Source organism: Neurospora tetrasperma (genome assembly GCF_000213175.1).
Source record: "Neurospora tetrasperma FGSC 2508 unplaced genomic scaffold NEUTE1scaffold_2, whole genome shotgun sequence".
NCBI lineage: Eukaryota > Fungi > Ascomycota > Sordariomycetes > Sordariales > Sordariaceae > Neurospora > Neurospora tetrasperma.
In genome coordinates, this window is record NW_009799100.1 from 3,843,113 (window position 1) to 3,865,988 (window position 22,876).

Sequence of the window (22,876 nt, forward strand, 5' to 3'; positions counted from 1 at the left end):
GCTACAGGGCAGATAACTCGGATTCGCCAACTGCATTGCATGAGAACGGATCATTCTCTGTGACAACAACTTCGGATAGAGACTGAAAAAGAGCTGTGCCGCAATAAACTCGCTAAACAGCAGCCATCAACTGAAACGTGTGGAAGTGGTTGGATGACGTTATGTGCAGTTCTTGGCAGGACGGCCGACTTCCGTTCATCTTCTGCGCAGTACCCCGGCACTCTCGACCTTACAAAGACGTGGGCGTCACCACTGTCTTGGACTTGACAAGCGCCGGAGCTGAGCTCTGAGTGAGGAGAGAGGAGATAAGGTCCCGTCAATTCTGACGGTTAGCCGCCCCAAAGAACCCAGGCCACCGACCAGTTCACGAGAACCGAGTGGCCAAACTACCAGTCGCACCGATATGTGCCAGGATGCGTGCCAAGTTGTCGAGACGTCAAAAGCGCCCTACAAGGTTGGAAGTTGAAGCTCAATAGATAAGGTAAGGCAAATCCGGGACGAAAACAGCTTCAAAATGCGCCTCTATCGTTGCTTTTGGCAACCCGGCGTTGGGAGACCGGCGAATGGATTGATGGCTGCTTCGTATTCATCCGATCGAGGCCAGCCAACAAAACACGAGACAATGGGCGGGCGTTGCCGTGCGGTACCATAGTGGCCGTGGAAGTATAACCTATTTCTGGGAGGTTTATGAGGACCTGATCACAGAATATGATCACAGACGGTGAGAAGTACGACGCTGACCGGTTTTTGAATCGCAATCACCAGGAATTCATATGCAATTCCACATACGAGCTGCAAGATAGAGGAGGGTGTTCATTATAATGTTGCAGTTTCGGTCATCCAACCCCCCAATCCTCCCAGTCGAAAACCGGGCTGACGACAACGGGCACCCGCGTAGCTGTTCTGGCCTCGGCTGGCACACCTGCTGCCTGGGTAAAGCATATCGCAGCCATAGGTATACTGTCCGTTCGTCATGACGAAAGATGTCTTGGCGGGTCAGTCGAATGTCATTGTTTTTCTCTGAAGCAGCTCGCCGCCGCAAAGAGAGAAGGCCAGAAAAAGAACGCATCCGGCCCTCTCCGCTGCAAGGACCGAAACTCGCAATGGCACCGTGATTGCCTTGTCTGTACGTACCTAACAAGGTGAAGATCGCATCACTTCTAACCCACTCTGCATCAGGCGTATGGAGACAAGTTGTTTTTGTCCGTTTCAAAAAGCCCGGCATGGGTCTTGCCAACTTCTGGGGATCAAGGTGACAAGGTCCACCATTTGCCCCTCTCATTCATACTCCTACCTATAATGGATATGATGTGTTTGAATGTTTCGATATATCATTACATTGCCTTGGTAATAATCCAAGTTCTATCGTACCGTGATCCCGGACGCTGGTTTCTTTCTGCGGTACAGTCGATCGGGACATTGATGCACAATCCGCTGCGACCCACTGCCATTTATCCACTGTGCTGCTACCCACAGAAAAGGAAAACATACAGACAGGCAACTCCCTGATTCTAATCTGTCGAATGAGAAGAGTGTGTCGAATCACGTCAAAACATTTCGGCCCGCAGCGAGGCTAGATTGTCGTGGGCTCGCGGAGGACGCGGAGGGCTGGGGCTGGCGGGCTGGGCGGGCGGGCAAGCACCGCAAGACCGCTGAATGACGAACCCCAATCGTCCGGGCCCTTGTCTCCATTAAACAGTTGGGAGACTGCTGATTGGCTGGTGAGGATTGGAAACCCCCAAAGCTCTCAAGATCCTGAAGGGGGAGTCGAGCGGGTGTCCAAGGATTTTGCTGCGAAATCCCACGGGAGCCCACTGTGAGCCCACTGAGCCCGCAACCCCAAAATGCTTAGTTTTCCTTAGCTTCGGCTTTTTCTTTCAGTCGCGTTCCCATCCGGGCGATAACTACCTACCTCTAACATCTTCCTCTTCTTTTACTCCTACTCCCGCCTCCCGCCTTTGCTCTCCTTTTCTTCCTTTCTGTCGCTTCTGGTCCCGCGCCTCTGGAAAATGAGATTGGGCAAATGTGCTACCTGAGCCTTATCCCTGTCCTCGAGCGCCGAAGAATAGACGACAGAGATCCGATAGATTGTCACTCGGCGCATTGACATCGGTCCATTTCACACCTGCAGAGAGCCCAGGTACCTCGACACAGGTACACTAGAGCCTGCCCACTCACAGGAAGCACGGGCAGCTGACAGCGACTGCGTGGAACTGGACCAGTCGAATCCCAACCAACGCCATTTCCCCTTCGCGCTTGCAATCGCCTCCATTGACGAGTAGGGAACTTCCATCGGCTGTCGGCCCCGTACTTGGCAACACCCTTCCCTCAACTTTACTCCAACTTCCGCCTCTGCAGATTCGCGTTTCGAGATTGTAGAGATTCGAGACTCTCGGAGCTGAGGCTCTTGTCCGTGAGCCCATCCATACCTCTTATCTCCCTCCACTCCCGAACGACCGGGCCACTGTCAAACATCCGATCTCCTCCCGACTTGGCTAAGCCTGCAGTAGCATTTTGTCTTGCATACGCCTCACCTGCGGGAGCCAACCGCATGCCACGACTCTGGAGCAGAGGCGACATCACACCAAATAAACTACCCGAAGATCAGAGGAAGAAAAAAAAAAAAGTCAGACCTTAAGAGCCACCCACCCACGACACTGGCTGCGCTCTGTGGTTCCGACCAACCTACCCTGACCCGTTCGTTACCTGTTGTGGCACACCCAAGACCGCCCGCCACTGGCACCAACCCTGGAATGAGGACTCGGCTAGCTGGAACCTCAGAAGACGGCCATCTATGTCCTGTCGAGGCTCCTTTTCCCAATGTCGACTTCCTACTACACCAACAACTCCAACAGGAGCAAGACGTGTACGCAAACTCGACAACAAACGCGACCGCATCCCCGCCCATAGCGCTCACATCAGTCCTTCCGCGACCCTCGCGACCCTCGCAGCAGTCCTCGGCCGCCGAACGAACTAGTCCCGAGTCGCCCTCTGTGCGCCAGTCCCCTACCAAGCGCGATCGTAATCCCGGCCCTTCCTCTATCTCCGGCGCCGGTCCGTTGAATCTCGAGCACCAGTCTCCTTCTCAACAATCGCAAAACCAACAGCAACAACAACAGCAGTCTTTCTACGCACGAAGTAGGCGGTCCGGCAACTTCAATTGGAAACTGTCACACTCTCGGAATGGATCAATAGAGAAGCCTCCCCCCTTCTTCTTCTCTTCCTCCTTTTCACACTCGCCCTCCACTCCACCGCTCTCCCTCGGAGCCCCTGCGAACGGGGCCGCCCATTCAAAAGAGATGGAAAAGGAAGAGGAGCAAAAATTTGTGGGCAAGCGACCGAGGATACGAAGTCCATGGGCCATCACATTCGTGACCCTGCTCATCTCGATTCTGGGCATTGGCTTTCTGGCCCTCGTCCTGAATTCGTCTTTCACGCGACACATCGATCCCAAGGGTTGCCGCATGTCGTACATGCGCCCTGGCTACGCTAAATTTGACGATTTCGACACGGAACATACTCGTTTCGCAAGCAAATACTCGCTGTACCTTTATCGCGAACTGGGCATTGAGAATGATGCAAAGGTATGGGATGAAAGACCTTCCAGTGTACCATTTCCTCCCCCCTTTTGCTTACTTTGCCTCTGTAGGTCAGGGGTGTTCCCGTCCTCTTCATCCCCGGAAACGCCGGTAGCTACAAGCAAGTTCGACCCATCGCCGCTGAAGCCGCCAATTACTTTCACGATGTATTACAACAAGACGAATCTGCTGTCAAGGCTGGTGCTCGAAGCCTCGATTTCTTTACAGTCGACTTCAACGAGGACATTACTGCCTTCCATGGCCAGACCCTGCTCGACCAAGCCGAGTACCTGAACGAAGCGATACGATATATCCTTTCGCTTTACCTTGATCGAACTCGCTCCGATCGAGACCCCAACCTGCCAGATCCGACATCAGTTATAGTCTTGGGTCACTCAATGGGTGGTGTTGTTGCCAGGACCATGCTCATCATGCCCAATTACCAGGCCAATTCCATCAACACCATCATTACCATGTCCGCCCCGCATGCTCGCCCCCCGGTTTCTTTCGACAGTGAGATTGTCAAGACGTACAAGGATATCAATGACTACTGGAGGCGCGCATACTCCCAACAATGGGCCAACAACAACCCTTTGTGGCACGTCACTTTGGTTTCCATTGCGGGCGGTGGTTTGGATACCGTTGTGCCATCGGATTACGCCAGCGTCGAATCACTTGTCCCCGATACGCATGGCTTTACCGTGTTCACTACGAGCATCCCAAACGTATGGACGAGCATGGATCATGCGGCAATCTTATGGTGCGATCAGTTCCGCAAGGCTTTGGTAAAGGCAATTTTCGACGTCGTGGACGTCAACAGAGCTGCCCAGACGAAGCCAAGGGCCGACAGAATGAGGGTCTTCAAGAGGTGGTTTCTTACGGGAATGGAGGAGGTGGCGGAGAAAACCGTGCCGTCCAAGGATCCTTCGACGCTGCTTACTCTCGAGGACAACCTGAGTTCCGTGATTGCGCAAGGGGAGCGCTTGGTGTTGAGGAGTCTGGGCGCGAGCGGCGCAGTGCGCGCGCATCTCTTGCCCATCCCTCCGTCAGGATCGCCTGAAGCAAAGCGCTTTACCCTCTTAACCGACCACAAACTGGATGTTTCAAGCGAAAGCGGGAGGCTAGAGGTTTTGTTCTGCAGTGTATTCCCAATGCAGCCTGGCCAGGCTGTAGCAGGCTTTGCGGCTCAGATTAACCTTGCTGGGGACAGTAGCGCTTCCACAAGGTTGGCGTGTAACAATGCGGCCTCGGATGTTGTTACTCTCCCAGCATCCCTTCGATCGTCGCAGTATCCCTTCTCTAAAGAAGGCGAGCCCCCGAAAACGCATTTCTCATATCTTCAGTATGACGTTGAGGATATCGCTGAGCATCAGTACGTTGCTGTAATCGAGAAGGCCCATACTCCGACCCCAGGCTTTGTGATCGCCGAATTTAGCGATGTTTCTCAGTCACATCGTACAAGGCATATCAGTCTTCGGCGGCTCCTCGCTTTCGGCATGAAATTCCGCCTCCCCTCCTCGCGACCGATGGTCTCCGAACTCAAGGTTCCCACTATGCAGTCAAGTCTGTTGGCATACAATCTGGAAATCAGCGAGCAAAACTGTGGTAAACAACAGGAGCTCTTCGCCCCGTTGATTCGACAGTATCTGACGGAGCCGTACGAGTCCAAGTTCTTCGTTAACGCAAGGGAAGCTGCAGTGAGCATTCATGGTGTGGCGCCGTACGTGCCTCCGCCACTGAAGAGCAGATCGACGGAGGATGGCCTCAGTTTCCAGTTCTGGACTGATCCGACTTGCGCCTCCAACATCAATATCAAGATGAGCATTGATGTCATGGGCAGTCTGGGCAAACTCTATATGCGATACCGGACGGTATTTGCTGCGTTCCCATTGTTGGTGGTTACTCTTGTCCTGCGCAAGCAGTTCCGCATCTATGACACTACTGGCGTATTTATCTCTTTCTCTGAGAGTTTAGATCTGTGCTTGAAGCAGTCGATTCCCTTGGTTCTCGCCTTCCTCACGTTTTTATCCCTGTTCATCTGGAACTCATCATCGTCGGCAACTGCAAACATTTGGAACTGGGCCAATGTCACATCTGGCGCGATTGACTTTCACCAGAACGACCTCCTTATTGGAACACAAGATCCTTTCTTCTGGTTCTTGGTACCGGTAATTGGGCTCATCTGTGTTGGAATCTGCACCGTGTTCAACTACATGACTCTCACCCTTGTACACATTTTGAGCACAGCTGTCAGCCTCTTGAGCTTCCGGCCTGGGTGGATTCGCAACGACGAAAGACGCAAAGCCCTGCCGCTCCCTGCGTTCTATCCGACTTCACCAAGGCGGCGAATGGTCACCACCGCCATCTTGCTAGTCCTCGTTTCGACTCTGATCCCTTATCAGTTTGCATACTTGGTGTGTTGCTTGGTACAGCTGACCACCACGGTCCGGGCACAAAGACTCGCCTCAGACCTAAGATCAGCCGCCAACTCCAACTTTTACAACTACGTCCACTCCATTCTTCTGCTTATGCTCTGGATCCTTCCCATCAACCTCCCCATCTTGGTGGTCTGGATCCATAACTTGGCGGTTCACTGGCTCACCCCCTTCTCTTCTCATCATAATGTCCTATCTATTATGCCCTTCATCATTCTCGTGGAAACGTTGACCACGGGCAAAATGGTCCCAAGAGTAAATAGCCGATTCAAGCACTTCACTAGTGTCCTGCTATTCGGTATCGCCCTCTACGCCGCCATCTACGGCGTTTCATACGCCTACATGCTGCACTATTTGGTCAACCTGGTAGCCGCCTGGCTGGCCATCGTTCACTCGACATCGGACAATTGGTCGGTACTTTCTGGCATAAAACACATCAGCTGTACCCTGTTCGATGCGGGAAGTGCCAACAATGTCGGCGGCGTTAACGGAACTAATAACACAATGCTTGCCGAGGACTGTAAAATGAGAAAGGAGCCATGACAGAGAGAGAAAGAGGAAACGTGGAAAAAGAAGAAGAAAGAAGACCGTGGCTTTGATATCACTCATCACATCCCATCCCATCACCGATGACGGATTAATGTCTCCCTACCGTCTACCGTCTCCTGTTCTCCTGTTCCGCCACGCGTCAAACAACAAACAAGCAAGCAGAGAGTTCCACACACGCAAGACCGTTATAGACTTATATACTACACATCCCATACATACATACACACATACATACCCCATTTGATACCCCCCACAAAACGACGGGCCGTGGCTGATTTCGTTTCAGCACGCGCCTCATCATTAGTCTCGACCGACTGGCTTCTTCGAACTTGGCTTTGCTCGCGCGTATTTGTCTTCCTCTTCAACTCTTAAGGGGGGGATTAACTACCACTTGTACATATACACATTTATATAACTGTTCGAGTTGGATAAACATCCATCCCAAAGGGAACAATATGAAGGATGTTAATTGCTATCTCGTCTCTCCCCGTTCGTTACCTTGTTGTACAATGTGTTTGCCTGCTTTTATTTCACATTTCTGGTAATTATGTCCCTAGGTAGTCATACCGGTACCAAACGGCATAGAGACCTTTGTCATAACACCGACGTCAGACACCGTGAACTCGTAATGTTTCGATGGAAGGGAAATTCAAATCTTTTCAGGGCTTGATAGGAACAGTGTGATTACCCCCACTTCAACACATAAGGTCCGATGGTGTAGTTGGTTATCACGTCAGTCTAACACACTGAAGGTCCCCAGATCGAGCCTGGGTCGGATCAAAGATAAATATCTTTTTCTTTTTCTATCTTTTGATATCAGAGTCACTTTTTGCACTTCCATGTCATTTTTGTTAGTCACGACTTCTCAGTCACCATGCCCAAAAAATTTGCAGCGGTTTTTTGGTGGTAGGCCCTGCTTCATCTTTCTGCCGCGGTCCCAACTGGCGACGTTTTTCACCAACAGCTAGTTGCAGTGATACACGACGAATATCAACATGGAGTGCTAATGTCTTTCCCAAATGAGGTTATGGTGGCTGGTAGCACGATGAAGGACATGTTGCAGACAATCTACTTCGGTACTGCCTTCTCAAAACAATCCTATTTTTCAGCCACGCCTCCTTGGTAATTTTCTTGTGTTCTTTGGTATTTTCAACCTCTTGTTATGCTACGTCGAATGGTCCATTATCCCGTGCGCAACTGTAGAGATATCTATAAACCCAGCCAGCCATCTCCCTCACAAGCCACAACCGGTCCTCATTTGAACTAATTCATTCAATCCCCAACTCCTCCTTCCTCTTCCTAACCTCCTCCACCGCCCCCTCCGGATCACTAACCGTCGGATTCCTTAACTGCCACGCCATCACCACCTCCAGCGCCTGCCCCATCCACTTCCCCGGCTTGACCCCCAGTGCCTTCGCCAGCTGCTTACCATCAATGATCCGTTTCACGCTCGGCGCATCCATCAGGTCCATCTCTACCAGATGATCCAAAAAGGCCTGCCACTCCTTGAGCACGTCCTCCACCGTCTCTTTACCTTCACCAGTGGTCCGGTCAGCAACATCCACGAGCACAGCATACAAAACCTGCAGTCGCCAGTTGGCGCCCGCGCCCGGTCTCGAATCCCATTCCCGAATCGCCAAGCCCAACCTGTCCCTCTCCATCTTCTTCCCCTCATCGCCAGCAGCAGGACGAACGACCAAGTCGCGCATAGCGAGGATCGCCGTGCGATTTCTGTGCGACGCCGTGATTACGTCCGTGAGCTTGTTAGGCGCGCGGTAGCCTTCGCGGGCGGCCTGGGTGGCGAGCGGCGGGGCGGGTTTGCCGCCCTTTAGGTCAGGGTCGTCGGGCAGAGCGGCGAAGGGGACGAGGGCGGCTAGGTTCCAGGCGAAGTAGGCGGATTCTGGAGAGGTGACGAGGAGGGAGTAGATGGAGCCTGGGGTAGCGAGGGTGGTGGAGAGAGAGTGGAGGGTTTGGTAGGCGATGGGCCAGGAGGTGAGCGGAGGGCGCGGGAAGTCCGAGCGGGCGGAGTCGGTGAAAAGCGTGTGGTAGAGGGAGAGGTCGTTGATGTAGGTTAGGGAGGAGAAGGGGTCGGGGCCTGGTAGTAGGTGGTGTTAACATTTAGTATCAAGATTGTAGTTGGAGGAGAAGAAAAGAAAAGACATACCCTTGAGCATCTTCTCCAACTCGACACCGACTCGCTCTCTGCTAATCTTTAGCTTGAGAGCTTCCAACACCCTTTCGTCACCCATGACCGCCTTTGTCTCCTCGTCGATTGTAAAGCCGAGCCTGCACGCAAATCTGATGAGCCTCAGCACTCTCAGCGGGTCGTCCATGAACGTCTGAAGCGGCTCCAACGGCGTCCTGATCAGCTTCCTTTCCATATCCTTCATCCCACCCGTAAAATCCTCCACCTTGCCGGTGTGCAAGTTATAGAACAAGGCGTTAATCGTCGCATCTCTCCTCAGCGCGTCCTCCTCGGCCGTACCGAATTCGACCTGTGGGTGTCTGCTATCCTCGGTATACGTCTCCTTGCGCAGGTTGACAAGGTCGACGTCCAACCCGAAAAGCTTGATGGTGGTCGTCTCCAGGTGCTTGCTCTTGTCCGGGTTGCGCGCGATCTTGTGCAGGTTGCCTACGTCGGCGGGACCGATGGAGTGGCGCTCCCGATGAGCCGGGTCGGCATCGCAGTAGTCGCGCAGGCGCAGGGCGAAGGCTTCGCCCGTCATGTTGTTGATAGCCACGTCGATGTCGTTGCTTTCGGTCCCGAGGAGCTTGTCGCGGACCCAGCCGCCTGCCCAGCGAAGAATCACCGGCTCGTTGACGTTCTTGCCCTCTTTCTCTCCTTCGGCGGCTTCTTGGGACTCGTTGATGTACTTGGCGACGTCGACGAGGAGACCCTTGAGCTGGGCCTCGACCGCGTTGAGCGGGATGCTCTGGTCCGTGAAGACTGCGCTGTCGGCCATGACTGCTTGCCGTCTGGTTCTAGCAGCAACAATAGCAGGAGGGGTGGTGGCTCTTATAGTCTGCCTCTTTGCTGAGTCGCTCGCTTGAGCTTCAAGGTGAGCGGGAGCTTGTGGTTCGGGCTTGTTGTCGGATGGTGGGGTGGGTGAGGAGAAGTCGCCAAATTTGCGCTTCATGAGGAAGAAGGGGGAATGACAAGATCGTCTCAGTGGTAAGCGGCAGAGACGAGAAAGCATTCGCCGTTTGGTTGTTCTATTGAGGGATGGATGTCACTTCCCATTTTACAAGGCTGCCTTGTTACCAAGGTAAGTGAGATGTAAAGTGAAAATGTGGAGTGCAGGCTTTGAATTGCTGAGAGGCCGACCGCTTGATGGACGGGACAGCTCGATTGTTACTTCCCAACACGCCGGTGACTCAGTCCGAGTCACGAAATCAGCAGTAATAGACAAAATAATCTGGAGAACAGGAAGGCTCAAGGTTCAAGTGTGCTCTGCAGGTTGTACGATTATCGATGAAGCTCAATTAGTTGAACGTCCAGGCACGGTGCCCACACAGTATAATTCACGGTGCAGGTGAAATCAAACACCGGCCCCCTTTGGAGTCCATCTTCAGCTGTTGTCAATGCCTTCTTTTGACAACAGATACTACTAGTTCATTTATAGATAACATAAAATCCGACTAGAAATGACCCGTCTTGGCCTCGCTTTCTAAAGTAATGAAAATGAGCATACGCAACTCCCATATTACCCACATTAAGCTTCTCCATTTCTCTATATATATCCACCTCAGGCCGTGGCCTCCTCATTCTTTTCCTGCGCCGGCGCCTCAGTAGCCGCCTCTACCGGAGCCAGAGAGTTCCCCGGTTCCGCCTCAGTGACAGGCTCTGTTGCAGGCTCAGGTTCAGGCTCATCCAGAGCCAGATCCTTCCTCAACTCGGGCAAAAACCGATCGATCCTCTTCCACGTCTCATCCCATAGCTCCTTGCGCTCCGGGTTCTTGCTTGGTGGTACGAGATAGCCGTTACTCGACATGATCAGCAGCACGTTTTTCAAGTTCTCCGGCACAGCCTCCTCCTATAACGCGCAAGATCGTTAGAATTTCTGATATTCATCGTCCCGGGAATCCAAGCCCCGTGTTGGGTGTAACTTACCAAGCTATCTCCCTGTCCACTGTTCATCAACCGATCCATGATTTCAATGATCTTCAACCACAGATCCAACATGCCATCCCACTGAGACAGCATTACGAGGTACTGTAAGAAGACCTTGGACAGTAACGACGCCGCCTGCACGCGCGTCTCGCTCATGCCGTCGCGGTCGGACGAGAACACCTCTGGCTTCAACAGTACGAGAATCAGGGGGAACAAAACTTCGCCAAAGATAGCTGTCCACTCCGAGTGGTCCTCCGAAGTGAGCTCCGGCGAAAGGAGGGACCTCTGCATGGAAGCAAAGGCCAGATGTCGTACTTCACGGCAAGGGTTGGTGCACTGCGTGGTGAGCGACTTGAAGATGGGTAGCCAGTAGGCGGACCATGCTGTTGTCGCGTCAGCACTCCGTCTCGTAAATTCTCGTTCAATGATACTGCTTTTTGTGGACTTACCTTCGTTGCTTTCCAGGTGTGACTGCTTCATCAGATGCGGAATACGCTCCGTCATCTGCGAAATGATGTGGATAGCCTTGATTCCCCGCGCCACCACCGCGTTCTCGCTAGGCTTCTTGTCCTGTTTGATCGGCCTGACGGGCGCCTTCCTGCCGCTCTTCTTTGCAGTACTATCCGCCCTCTGCTCCTCGATCGCACCAATGCTAGCCATGGATGCGAACTCGTTGAGCAGCCCAATCGCTGCCTCATAATTATCTGCGATGATCGCCGATGGTGTGCCCGATACACCGCTCTCAAGGATATCGAAAACCGCAGGCGCCGAGTCGGAGTTGGTGGCCAAGGTCCTCAGGATCACCCAGAAGTCGGGTGAAGTCATCATCTCGCTTTTCAGAGGGCATGGCTTTTCGGTGCACTCCTTTAACCCGCGAAGAACAAGAGACGATGTCTTGAGCAGAATCTCCTTGGAAAAGAGGGATACGGTATGAAGCAGGATGGGGACCCGAATGAGGTCAAAATCCTAGCAAGTCGTCAGTGTCTCGTTTTCACAACAAACAATAAGCTTTCGGCCGAGTACTTACATAACTGGCTTGAAGCAAGGCAAAAAGATAGTACGTCGCCCTCTCAATAACAATGGGATGGTAGTTGTTGAAGTCGCGCACAATGGTGTGGATAGCTCCAATGACCCGCTTGCCCAGCAGCTCGATGGTCTCGCGGTCACGAAGAGCCAACACTGTGCAGTACTCAATGACATAAACAAGAGTCGGGTCATAGACAGCTGTATTCTGACGCGCCTTCTGGCCGTTTGTCGGAGATGAGGGAGGGATGTTTTCTGCCTTCACAGTCATAACAGCCCCTTCGGGTCCGTTGTCATCAGGGATCTGAGCAAGCAGCGCATCCACAAGCGCCTCAAGGTCCTGTGGGGGAAGTGTCCTGAGAAGTACAGTGTTAGTTGCAGTTTTGCCAGGGTAAGCTTCGATGCACTAACGAGATGTTGGCAAAAACATCGCCAATGTGGCACTGATTGACGCAGTCAACGGTGCAAAGGGTGCTCTCCAGCTCTTCATCCGACGGCTCAGGCGGGTCGTCCGCCGCATAGCTCGAGATGTACGAGGTGAAAGCGGAGAAAAAGCTGGTTTCGTTCTGTTTCTGCCGGTCGATTACGTTGGAGGGGCTCTGCAGCGGTATCGCTGGCAAAGCAAGTCGGTCTGGTTCCGTCGAGAAGAAGGGCGGTATTAGTGAATTAACAAATAGGTTGAGCCATATCCGGACAATCTGTTTACGATTAGCATCAAGATACTTCCCTTACTGAACCAGGAATACTCACGTATTTCCAACTATTCCGAATGATATGCTCCGAACCCGTCACCACGCGGAACAGGACAAGCGTAGCCAGCTGCGGCCGAACGTCTCTACCGAACTTGACCGCCAGCTCGCTCACCATGACGCTGTTCTCGCCGACTTGAACCTCGGTGTTGAGTTGTGTGTTGGACAGCGACTCGCTGCTCAGAGTCGAGATCAAGCTCAGGCGGTAGACGAGCTCATCCAACGCCTCTGAATTGCCGTACTTGGTAGCAATCCGCGCGCACTCATCGAAGCCGGTGATAACCCTGGCATACACCGTGTCGTCGGTTGCCGACATGAAGACAAAGAACAGGCAAGAAATGATGGCATTCCACGTCGTGTTGAAAATATCGGCGTCATAAATGTTCGTGTCACAGAGGACCAGCGGGCCAGCCGACTCCGTCTTGAGAAGGAGCTCCTTCCATGCGTAGTCAAACCCATGTTGATTATCGTGCTCTTCAGGCAAAATGATCTCGTTGGACTTGATGGCATCATATATGTCTTGCAAGTATTCGGGTGCGAAATCCTTGCCGCCGTTCTGCCCGCGCAGGTTGCGGGCAAAGTCTGTATAAGTCATGCGAGCATGCCCCCTGAAGTTGGGGTTGTGCTGATCCGTATTGAGCATGATGATCGCGTACGTGAGAATGTAGACGGCGTCCTTATCTGCCACGTCTTCAGGAGTACTACCGGCGCAGTACTTTTCTGCGAAGGAGGTCACGATGCGCTCGATTAGCTGTGCCTCACCAGGCAAACGGAAGGTTTCCAAGAGAACTCGCAGCGCCTCATCGACACGCTTGCCGGTGAAATCCATCATACCGATGAAGTGGTCCAGGATCGCCTCATTTCCTCTTTTTGAGATGAACTCGCCGAGCATCTTCTTATTAACCCTGGAAGTCCCCTTCAGAAACGTCGCAACACACAGAGGGTCAGTATCGCTGGCGATGATCCCTTTATCTTTCAGGTAGGCCAAGCCTCCCTTGGGGTTCTCATTAAACTTGTTCGTCCCCTTGATGATCACCTTTTTCCTCGCCCGCCTTTCCCTCAGTTCTTCAGGGTCGGGAAGACCCTCCGTTTCCGGCGCCTGATCCAGCCTCTCGGCAATATACTGGATAAAACGAAGAAGCGCATCCAGACACAGCGGTGGAACACTAGTTGTGCTCCACGTTGCCGAGTCTGGGAGGGCATTTCTTGCTAGCAGTCCGATCAAATCCTCACAGAGGTCCACCCGATCTTCGTCGCAGTCGTAGTTGACAAACAGTTCAACCATGAAGCTTGGCATTCGTACAAGAACACCAATATTTTCCACCATGGCCTGTCTGGCATCTGGTTTTCGCGCGCCTCCTTCGAGGCCCAGTTTTTGGCGGTCCTTGACTGGAACAGGCGTCGACCGGCCACTACCGGCCTGTGATGGTGGCGGCTTGACAAGCTTGGGTGCCTGAGGAATACCCGAATAGAGACTTGGGTCAATGCCAGGTTCCCGAGGGATTTCAACGGCTGGATGTAGGCAAGCGACCAAGTATGACAGATACAACTCTTGTTGGAGCTTGAGAACCCCCCTGCAGGTTGACAGCAGAGTACCAGCGACAACCAGCGCCTCTTGCAAGACAGCCATGTTATCCGACCGTACGAGCTGGAAAAGATAGGAGCACAGCTGGTCCTCTGCAATGGTGGCGAGCGCGGGATGTCTGGCAATGGATGGACCAGCAACCTCAAGAGCAACATGGATGATGCGGAGCGCCATGACCCGCATCTGATCAGGATGCTTACGGTCATGGGGGTTGAGGAAGCTCACGAGAACGCGGAACAGTTCCCTAACGGATGGTAGCGAGTAAGGGCGGAGATCAATGGACGCAGTGCTCCCAGTTCCCGAGCTGGTGCTGCTGCGACGAGCGTCTGCTGCACTCCCATTGCTGCTGCGATCCCCATTTTCCGTCTCAACAGCTGTAGAAGGTCGTGGATCAGCAGAAGACGTAGCCGTTCCCGGCCTTTCGTTCCCCTGCGCTGCTAGCAGCTCAGTAGCCACTGGAGTGACCGGGACGTCCGTTCCGTTGGCGACAGGGTCTAGCTTAACACTATCCATGTCGCCGCTGGTCTGCCGGTCTAGTGCCTCGCTCTCCTCGCCAGCTTCCACCTCCAAGTGCTTCAGATCCTCAAAGATGATCTGACACATGCGGACCATAGACGCTTCCGCCGTCTGCCTCAAAACCGCCGAGAACCTCGACCGGGAGCAGATGGTTAGACCCCGGCCCATCATGTCGCAGACGCTCTCGTCGCTCAGAATGTCGCCGCCAGGCCCAGCCAGCATGTTCTCCATCAAGTGTAATATCATGAGCAAGACAACCTCCTCTTGCGCCGAGTCGCTAATGTCGAACTGGCAGTGGGTGATGGCTGCAGAGAGAGACTGCATGGCCAGGGCGAACCGAGGAGATTGGGGCGCGATGAAGCCATAGGACAGAAACTTTTGGATAGCACGGAGCGCAAGGATCGTAATCGGAGCGGCGGTGCCCTTGGCTTGTATAATCTGGAGGAACGGGTAGAGTAGGACCAGGGCATCGAACTGGTGGATATCTGCGAGTATGCGATTAGCCCAAAAGTTAAATCATTGGGGGCCTTTCTGCGTTTCCATTGACATGACGCGAGCAACAGCGTCGTCTGTATAGCTACCTTTGACGCCCGTCAACTCCTGTCGAAGCCTTCCGAAGCCTGATATCAGCGGATTATCCAATATGCTCTTCCCTTTCTTCCCCCTTAAGCCCCATCGGTTCGTAGCCAAGTCACTGGAGTCATCAGCGGCCGAGGACCCAGCCAACTTTTTCTGATCGCGACGCAGAGCCGGGCCTGAAGGGGGAACAAGCTGGATCAGGTTCGGGCTGCCCCCCAAGATGGCTGACACGGACGAATGCGGCGAGCGGGCATGTTTCTGAATAGCGGACGTGATCGCAATACACTCGGATATGACGAGGGAGACCGGATCGACTGCCACGGAGACAGGGCGGCTGCGGTATTGCATGCGCGACGACGAGAACATCGGGCCTTTGCGGGAGACGGAGATCGGCGTGCCGGGTGCTTGTGCTGCTGCTAAGACAGCCGAGTCCGCGAGGGCAGCTGGGTGGTCACCCGCATCTCGACTCATGCTGCGACTGCCGGTCTTTCTTTTGGCGTACTATTTGGAGGGGTCGTGGAGGTTCGGGCGGCCGTCGTCCTCGGTGAGCCTTCAAAGAGAGTGACAGCGTCGAGTGTTTGCAAGTATTCGGAGTTGTACACTATTTAGAATGTCGTGGTCAAGTTAACAGCCAGAGTGGGAAGGGGGGGTTTCCTGGGTGTGACAGGTGGACGGTGGCCAAGAACTAAGGTACCTCTAGCGCAGGTAGTAACAAATGTCCTTTGGAGATCCAGTACTGTGTACACCTATCAGTGGCCGCCGCGGCTGACAACTAATACTACGCCAAGTTACCTACCTCTGTGTACACTAGACTACTGTAGTGTAGAGAAGGGATGTACCTCGACAACGGCAGTGCTCTTATGACAACACGGAGGGTTTTGAGTCTTGCCCCTGTCTTTTTTTTCTTCTCTTTTTTTTCCCTTCAAGAACAGATATCGTTAATCACAGACTTGTATGCATGTGCCTACCTATGCAAACTTTAGGGGGAGCACATTTGGAGATCGAGGTACCACCCGAGACGCAGTCTGATGTCAAAGGCACCAGGCAGCGTGTCTCCATTCACGGCCTAGGCCTGAAGCCAAATAGCAACTACCACCGGGTAGCCATTCGAGAAACGTCCGGCCGCTACCTCTACGCTCAGACAACAGAACGAAGCGACCAGAGAGGCGTCAGTATTGGAAACTCAACCCATTTGTGGTCGCTATAGCAGATTGCAAAGCAAAAAAGACATTTCCCGGAACGCCTCTGCTATAATTTTTTTTGAACTCGTTGGCCGCGAGACGCTTCTATTATACATGATCTTAGATTTCCCTCCAAAAAGATTTTGTCTTTCCGGTCCGTTCCTGACATGAGGTGAATACGGTGTGAACCGTCGCCAATTACATATCCCTGATATCTAACCCTCCCTCTCCAACTGCCCATTGTACACAATAGGTAGATGCATATGTGGGCGGCTTTGCAAATGCCTTCCACCCATTTTGTTTTGGTATGCGTCCACTTGGCGAAACACAGCGTTAGACCAGAGATGAGGATGCATAAATATAACGAAAGAGGCAATATTAAAAAGATAGAAAAAAACATAGAAAAAAAACCGAGTGGACACTCGAGCACAGCTCACTGAGTGTCCTCCTTCTTCTCCTCCTTGGGAGCAGCATTGGCTGGTCCATCAGCCGGTCCGCCTTGTTGTCCTGCTGCTGGTTGCTCTTCCGCCTTCTTGTTCTCCTGCATGGCGAGGTTCTGTATTTCGTTCTTGTCCTTCTCCCATTGGCCAGTGGCGTCGCCAAAAGACTCCTTCATCTTCTGCTCCTTCATCGCTTTCTCCTTTTCCTCCTTCTCGCGAGCGAGTCTCTCCTGCTCCATTTGCTGCCCACTGTTAGCGACCTGTCAAACTTGCATAACCAGATGCGTGATTGCTTACCTCCATGTGCTTGATATCGTCTACACTAGGCTCGTACAAATGCCAGATAGTATAATGAGGAAGGCCAACAACTGAGAAGCCCATCCTTCTCGACATCTGTTATCATAGTGGTTAGGCGGATCCAAAGCCGCGGGAAGGCCTGATGAGCTTACCTTTCCAAAAGCTTCTGTCTCGGCATGTTTTTCGAAGCTGAACGCCGGGAAGTGGACGCCGTAACGGAAAACCTTGGCCTTTGCCAGAATACTCACTCCACCAACGCCATCGATCTCCATTTCCATGTCGGGATCGCCATAGGGGTCCCGGAGATATGCGAGATGGGGACGCCAGGTAGCATATTCTGCGTATCCCTCCACGATAACTGCATCTTCGTCGAGAGTATCCGCGAGTGCGAGGGCGGTTTCGGACTCGGCCCAGGAGTTAAGGTCGTAGGGCTGCTCTCCGCCCAGCCAGTCAGGTAGCGGACGCCAAACATCTAAGTCCGGTTAGCATTTCCAGTTCTCCTTTCAATATCAGCTAAGGGTTGAGGAGGCTTACTTGGCACAATCACATCCTTGTTGTGGCGCATCAAATCCTCTAAGATCGTGGTAGGCGCAGTCTCTACGTCGACATCACGCCAGTAGACCCACGAATGATACGGCCGAAGGGCAGCGCTAAGGAGCCAATTTCTAGCTTGGGCCATGAGCTTTCTTCTGCTCGCCTGCGCGGCGAAACCGTGGCGGCTTTCCACATCCTGATTAACCTTTTGTCCAAAGTCTTTCTCGATGATGGAGATTTCGCCAAAGTGCTTGGACGGGTCGGTGCTAGCTTGAATAGCCGTAAGCTCGCGTTCAAGAACCGCCAAGGTGTTGTCTTTCGAGTCCGAAACAAGGAAAGCGAGATCGATCAGATGGTGAGGATACGTCAGGTTGAGGAGGTGACCGAAGAACATGGGCATATGCACTTCGGCATCGCGCAGCGGCACGCAGATCAAAATTCGCTCCTCTCTCTCCCATCCTTTCGCGGTGCCCTGCACGTTAGACAGGTCGTAGTATCGCACCGTTTCGAGTTGGAAATCTTCAGAACCGGAGCCGAGCCAGGAGAAAGACCCCGAATCGCCGGGCCAAACGAACAGCCCAAAGAGAAGTAATGATACCAGCGCTATTGCCAATCGCACGAATAGCCCCTTCCGTCTTCGAAATGGTGGTGCCGCGCCTCGAGGTTGGAACCTGTGGAGTGATAGCGGACCGCTCCCGTCAGCTTCCAACGTTCGTTTCGTTCGCCTGGTGATTCAGGGGGTGGGGGAGCTGTCAACACGCCAAGGCACTTTACCTGTGAGGAGAAATCTCGAATGTGTTTCCTCGCGGGTACCCATTGGAATATCCGCTCGCATGGTGTCGAGGGACCGCCTTGGACCCGGAGGAAGATGCGTACGGCAGCATTGGGCTGTTTGGTGATAGATGGTCGCTGCAGGGGCGGCCAATATTATCGAGCACCTCAACCCCCCTTTGCGCACACGCAGGGTACCTGAGTCCTGCGAACCGGAAATGCTAACAGATGCTGCAGACTGGGCGGTCTCTCGCTGGATGTTCTCGACGCACGCGGTGCCGAAACTGTGTCGAAATGAATAGAGAAGGGACCAGGCCGGTTCGGGATCAATGCATCGTGGTCAGAGAGAAGTTTGGGCGGGAGATCAAGACGATCGCGTTCCCGTAGCACCGAGTCGTTTGATAAAAAGCTGAGGTGTTCGCACCGGGCTGTGGGCAGCTTGACGGATCGATACACGTACTAAGTACCAGTCCAGATAAGATTGGCGGGTTGGGATGGATTTCTTTACCAATGGCGTCGCAAAATGGCCCGGCCGTTCGACGGGGTCCTGCCAATTGTACCGCATTTTGCACCCACCGACAAATGACCCCAGACTTGAAGCCTTGGTTTCAGGGGTTCTAGTGCAGTTTACAGGATTTAAAGTCGCCAAGGACAAGGCCCCAGAACTGCCCGACGGCAAAGTCGACCTGAAACAGTGGCAATGCAAGTACCGTCGAGTCTGTGCCGTATCTACCTCTAGTTATCATCTCTGTGCAATACAAATGGGTACATCAGGGTGCGTCTTCAATTTATTGATGTTCAACCTCGAGACACAGACGATTTGAAAGGAAACCGGGCTTAAGTCGCGGCAAGTGCCCGGTCCTTCGTTCAGCTGGGTTCGGACTTCTCCTGCACATCATCAAGGGCAATATCTTAGGTCTGACTGGAAATAATCAAATATTTTGCAACTCTTGTTTTCATTGTTCTATCCTTGCTGATATCTTGAAGCCCTAGTGTAAAATGTCAAGGACAGGCACACTGTCGATCCTCAACTACATCCAATTTTACTGGGGTCATTAGTTGTCGAGTCATGAACACAAATCTTACCTCGTCAAAGATGCGTTGCAACAAAACGTACGAAACGTTCGCGCCATCAACTACTGACCGGTCAGTTCATGGTCATACGCGAATCGGCATCGAGCAGAAGGCGAAGACGACACAGATCAGACAAGCCGTTTTAACTCAGCCCTACAAAGCCGGCCCAAGCCCCCCACGCCCCAAAACGGTGCGCAGGAGACTCGGACAACGGAAGCCAAATGACACCCCGAAGGGAGACACCACAACTAGTCCTCACGTCCCGAAAGACGCTCCAGTGCGGATGGATGGCTCGGCCCGTACATATCGTTGAATGGATAGACTGTTGTCATCATTGTGCATGGGACAAAAGAAAAAACAGGCAAGTACCTACCAGATGGACATGTCGACTCTCCCACTAGACGCGAAACCATTTTCAGATCCTATACGACTTTAAGTTTATTAGCCAACTTGCTCGCAGCATGTGTGGTAAAGACTGTTGTTGCAAGAAAAAGTTGGGGTAATTGCCATATCAGAAGGTTTTGGTATGATTGGTTATCGCTCATTATTATTCAGAAGCAGAACTGAAAATATTTTGTTTCATCATGGACAATCGGGTGGGTGATGATGTCAGGTGGGCGAAAGAAAACAGAAAGGAAAACAATGTGATGCTTACCTAGTGGGTAGAGACTGAGAAAACGGAGTGGAACAGCAACGGTGACAATAACAACTTTGTCTGTACTATTGATTGTCAGTCAACGGTTCCTCCAAATGAGTTGCAAGTGAAGAATGTGTTGAAGGAGTAGTCAGATGGTAGTGCATGTTGTTCGATCGCTCAGAGATTATCGCGAGAACTGTGGTTATGGGATCATCATGAAATGTAAAAGGCAAGGGGAAATAAACTTACTCTATCCGTGCGAACCAACGTCGGCCATATCAGACAGCCAGGACATGCTCTCAAGCAATGGGGTTCGCCATCGCAGAATAACCAAGAGCATGCCTGGACAGCTAACATGACCATGCCATTGCTGCGCCAGCGCAGAAGGCTGCCCAACCAAAGCGACCATGAGCATGGTAAGACTATGGTATCATGGCTGCTTCCCAAAGACAGTGGCCATATGAAGTGAAGGCATTGATCCAATGCCGACAATCGCAAGCCGTTCCTGCCGTTGCGAATGGTGTGGGTTGGTGGAAGAGTTCAAGATGAGGTTGGAACTGAAGTCGGCAGAGTTTTGTAGCTGCGCAAAAAATTCCTCCATTGGTGGCTTTGACATGGAATTCTGGGTGGGGCATGTGGCTGACTGATCAAAATCGACAGTGAATGTGAGGTTGCGCCACAACTACTTGAATTTGAGAGTGGACCCACTGCAGTGTAGACGGCGACTCTCACGTCTTGTTTTCAACAGTCAACAGAGGTACCAACAGAAGTTACCAACGTAAAACAAGGAAAGCCATACACAGACGAGGTCCCTTTTTCTTCATCTATCTCAGGATTCTTCGACCAGAGAAGGGCATCGAAATAAACACAGCAATCACCAAGCCCACCATATTTTCGGCCCTCGTATCTTGGCTTCAAAATGGCCGACAGAAGACGTATTAACGGACCAGTTGGGACCACCAACCCTCCCATCTATGACGATGCACCCGAGAAGCAATCCGAAGGTGTCAAGGTTACAAGGTCACGCCCGGCGAACGTAATTCGCAAAATGTGTAAGCACGTCGAGGACAAACCCTCCTGCTTCGCAGACACAGACTAACCTCACCTTTAGATCTCAAGACGGGAGTGACACCGTCGGCCTCTGGCTCTGCCTACCTAGAGATTGAGTCGTCTGGAAACGGCGGCTCTGGCTTGAAGCTCAGTTGCAGCGTTCATGGGCCTAGAGCTTTGCCCAGGTCAACACCTTTTTCTCCTCACATCATCTTGTCCACCCATGTCAAGTTTGCGCCCTTTGCGACCAAGCAAAGGCGTGGTTACATCCGTGACCCGATCGAGAGAGATCTCGGCACTCACCTTGAGACGGCTCTTCGGGGATCCATCATTGCTGACCGTTGGCCAAAGAGTGGTGTGGATATCATCATCTCCATCGTTGAAGGAGAGCAAGATCGGGAGACCTCCAAGGCCCAGGGCATTGAGGCTTGGGACACCATGAATGCCTTGAGTGGCTGCATCACCGTTGCCTCGGCTGCACTTGCTGACGCTGGTATTGACTGCGTCGACACTGTTGCCGGAGGTGTTGCCGCGTTGGTACAGGACGCAGGTAATGACGCTGCTCCCAGCATAGTTGTTGACCCGATTCCCTCTGAGCATGAGAAGGTTCTTGCAGCGTGCTGCATCGCATATCTTCCCACACGACAAGAGGTCACCAACCTCTGGTTCAAGGGTGACCTACCTGCGTCCGATATGGACGTTTATACGCAGCTGATTGAAAAGGGCATTCAGGCTTCCAAGAGCGCCAACCGCGTGCTCGTGGACTGCCTGAACGAGACCGTTGGGTGATCATGAGCTCGGCGCGGCAATGTATTATTTGTTTTAGCTATGCGCGAATGGGAAATACTCGTATTGAAACCTGTAAGTCCTTCAACGGGAAAAACGCATGGAATTCTATGGTCTGACGGTTCATGGTCTTTGAGTACCTCTACGATTTTGGTCGATCTATCGACCGAAGACCAGCTTCTGATGCAATAGGTCGAGCTACCAGCCACTTGGTCCTTCGCAATAGCCCATATGAAGGGCAGAAGTAATGGAGGATGCCAATCGATAGCAGCGACAACAGAACTGCGTTCCGAGGTTCGGCGGCTGACTGCAAGAATGGAATGGTCAACTTCCGGCGGGAACAGTTTCGAGATGCCTGTCAAGGTTTGACAGGTTGAGCGAGCGCTCTTTTGCTGAAACTCAGCTGGAAGATCGCAGTGTGATGGACGAATGGCGTTCAAGAAGCGTTGTGGCTGGTATGCAGAGCTACCCTCTGAGGTTGACTGCCGAAACATTATGAACCGCGGGGTATGAGAAGTTTCCACGTTCTTCGCCTCAATGATCGTCTGTTTCTGAAATTGGAAACATGATGTGGGGAGATTACGCGTATCGTTTCGTTCATCGCAGCACGGCATGTTCGAAGCAGGGCAGACATGGCCAAAGGTGGTGGCTGATCATGAACCGAGGTTTCAACTATTACTGCGTAGGGCATACATACACTACACCTGAACTACTTTCTTTTCGTGTCCGGCACACTCCAATGACTTTATCTGAAGGGAACTGCTGTGAATAGCTCGTAACTTCATCAGCATCTCGAGGTGGAGGTAACATAACATGATCAACTACATAATCTGCACAAAGGTTGAGTAACGTTGCGTTATTACCGGCGTTCCGGTCCGTAACTTTCAGCATTACGAACGCCACCAAGGAAATGGAAGTCATCCGAAGGCGGACGTGGTACCACTACGATATTGGCACAGTGCCGCGTTCAGCGACGCCCCC

At 52.6% G+C, this 22,876-nt stretch overlaps 8 protein-coding genes across 8 annotated transcripts; 3 read left to right on the plus strand and 5 right to left on the minus strand.

Annotated features, from left to right (window-relative positions):
• Nucleotides 1-1,014: 1,014 nt before the first annotated feature.
• On the plus strand, nucleotides 1,015-1,660 carry NEUTE1DRAFT_39527 (uncharacterized protein; the record flags this gene model as incomplete). The annotated part of the gene is made up of 2 exons (XM_009850497.1): nucleotides 1,015-1,126; nucleotides 1,494-1,660. Coding segments are annotated over 2 exons (279 nt in total), but the record flags the coding sequence as incomplete, so codon positions are not given.
• Nucleotides 1,661-2,753: 1,093 nt separating this feature from the next.
• On the plus strand, nucleotides 2,754-6,860 carry NEUTE1DRAFT_121313 (uncharacterized protein; the record flags this gene model as incomplete). The annotated part of the gene is made up of 2 exons (XM_009851444.1): nucleotides 2,754-3,584; nucleotides 3,650-6,860. 2 exons carry the CDS (start codon nucleotides 2,754-2,756, stop codon nucleotides 6,554-6,556), a joined length of 3,738 nt encoding a protein of 1,245 aa, XP_009849746.1.
• A 970-nt stretch (nucleotides 6,861-7,830) lies between these two features.
• On the minus strand, nucleotides 7,831-9,699 carry NEUTE1DRAFT_109031 (uncharacterized protein; the record flags this gene model as incomplete). The annotated part of the gene is made up of 2 exons (XM_009851445.1): nucleotides 7,831-8,657; nucleotides 8,727-9,699. The coding sequence occupies 2 exons, from the start codon at nucleotides 9,697-9,699 to the stop codon at nucleotides 7,831-7,833; spliced, it is 1,800 nt and encodes a 599-aa protein (XP_009849747.1).
• Nucleotides 9,700-10,151: 452 nt separating this feature from the next.
• NEUTE1DRAFT_79721 (uncharacterized protein) lies at nucleotides 10,152-15,596 on the minus strand (the record flags this gene model as incomplete). Its single annotated transcript, XM_009851446.1, has 7 exons — nucleotides 10,152-10,596; nucleotides 10,674-11,056; nucleotides 11,123-11,639; nucleotides 11,701-12,052; nucleotides 12,108-12,394; nucleotides 12,447-15,031; nucleotides 15,128-15,596. 7 exons carry the CDS (start codon nucleotides 15,594-15,596, stop codon nucleotides 10,309-10,311), a joined length of 4,881 nt encoding a protein of 1,626 aa, XP_009849748.1.
• Nucleotides 15,597-16,623: 1,027 nt separating this feature from the next.
• On the minus strand, nucleotides 16,624-18,412 carry NEUTE1DRAFT_79725 (uncharacterized protein; the record flags this gene model as incomplete). The annotated part of the gene is made up of 5 exons (XM_009851447.1): nucleotides 16,624-17,006; nucleotides 17,044-17,139; nucleotides 17,196-17,515; nucleotides 17,578-18,180; nucleotides 18,352-18,412. The coding sequence occupies 5 exons, from the start codon at nucleotides 18,410-18,412 to the stop codon at nucleotides 16,740-16,742; spliced, it is 1,347 nt and encodes a 448-aa protein (XP_009849749.1).
• Nucleotides 18,413-20,078: 1,666 nt separating this feature from the next.
• On the minus strand, nucleotides 20,079-20,573 carry NEUTE1DRAFT_121317 (uncharacterized protein; the record flags this gene model as incomplete). Its single annotated transcript, XM_009851448.1, has 2 exons — nucleotides 20,079-20,142; nucleotides 20,309-20,573. Coding segments are annotated over 2 exons (177 nt in total), but the record flags the coding sequence as incomplete, so codon positions are not given.
• Nucleotides 20,574-20,819: 246 nt separating this feature from the next.
• Nucleotides 20,820-21,898, plus strand: NEUTE1DRAFT_79727 (uncharacterized protein; the record flags this gene model as incomplete). The annotated part of the gene is made up of 2 exons (XM_009851449.1): nucleotides 20,820-21,111; nucleotides 21,171-21,898. The coding sequence occupies 2 exons, from the start codon at nucleotides 20,979-20,981 to the stop codon at nucleotides 21,896-21,898; spliced, it is 861 nt and encodes a 286-aa protein (XP_009849751.1).
• Nucleotides 21,899-21,937: 39 nt separating this feature from the next.
• Nucleotides 21,938-22,609, minus strand: NEUTE1DRAFT_94447 (uncharacterized protein; the record flags this gene model as incomplete). Its single annotated transcript, XM_009851450.1, has 2 exons — nucleotides 21,938-21,970; nucleotides 22,033-22,609. A coding segment is annotated over one exon (352 nt), but the record flags the coding sequence as incomplete, so codon positions are not given.
• Between the last annotated feature and the right edge of the window lie 267 nt (nucleotides 22,610-22,876).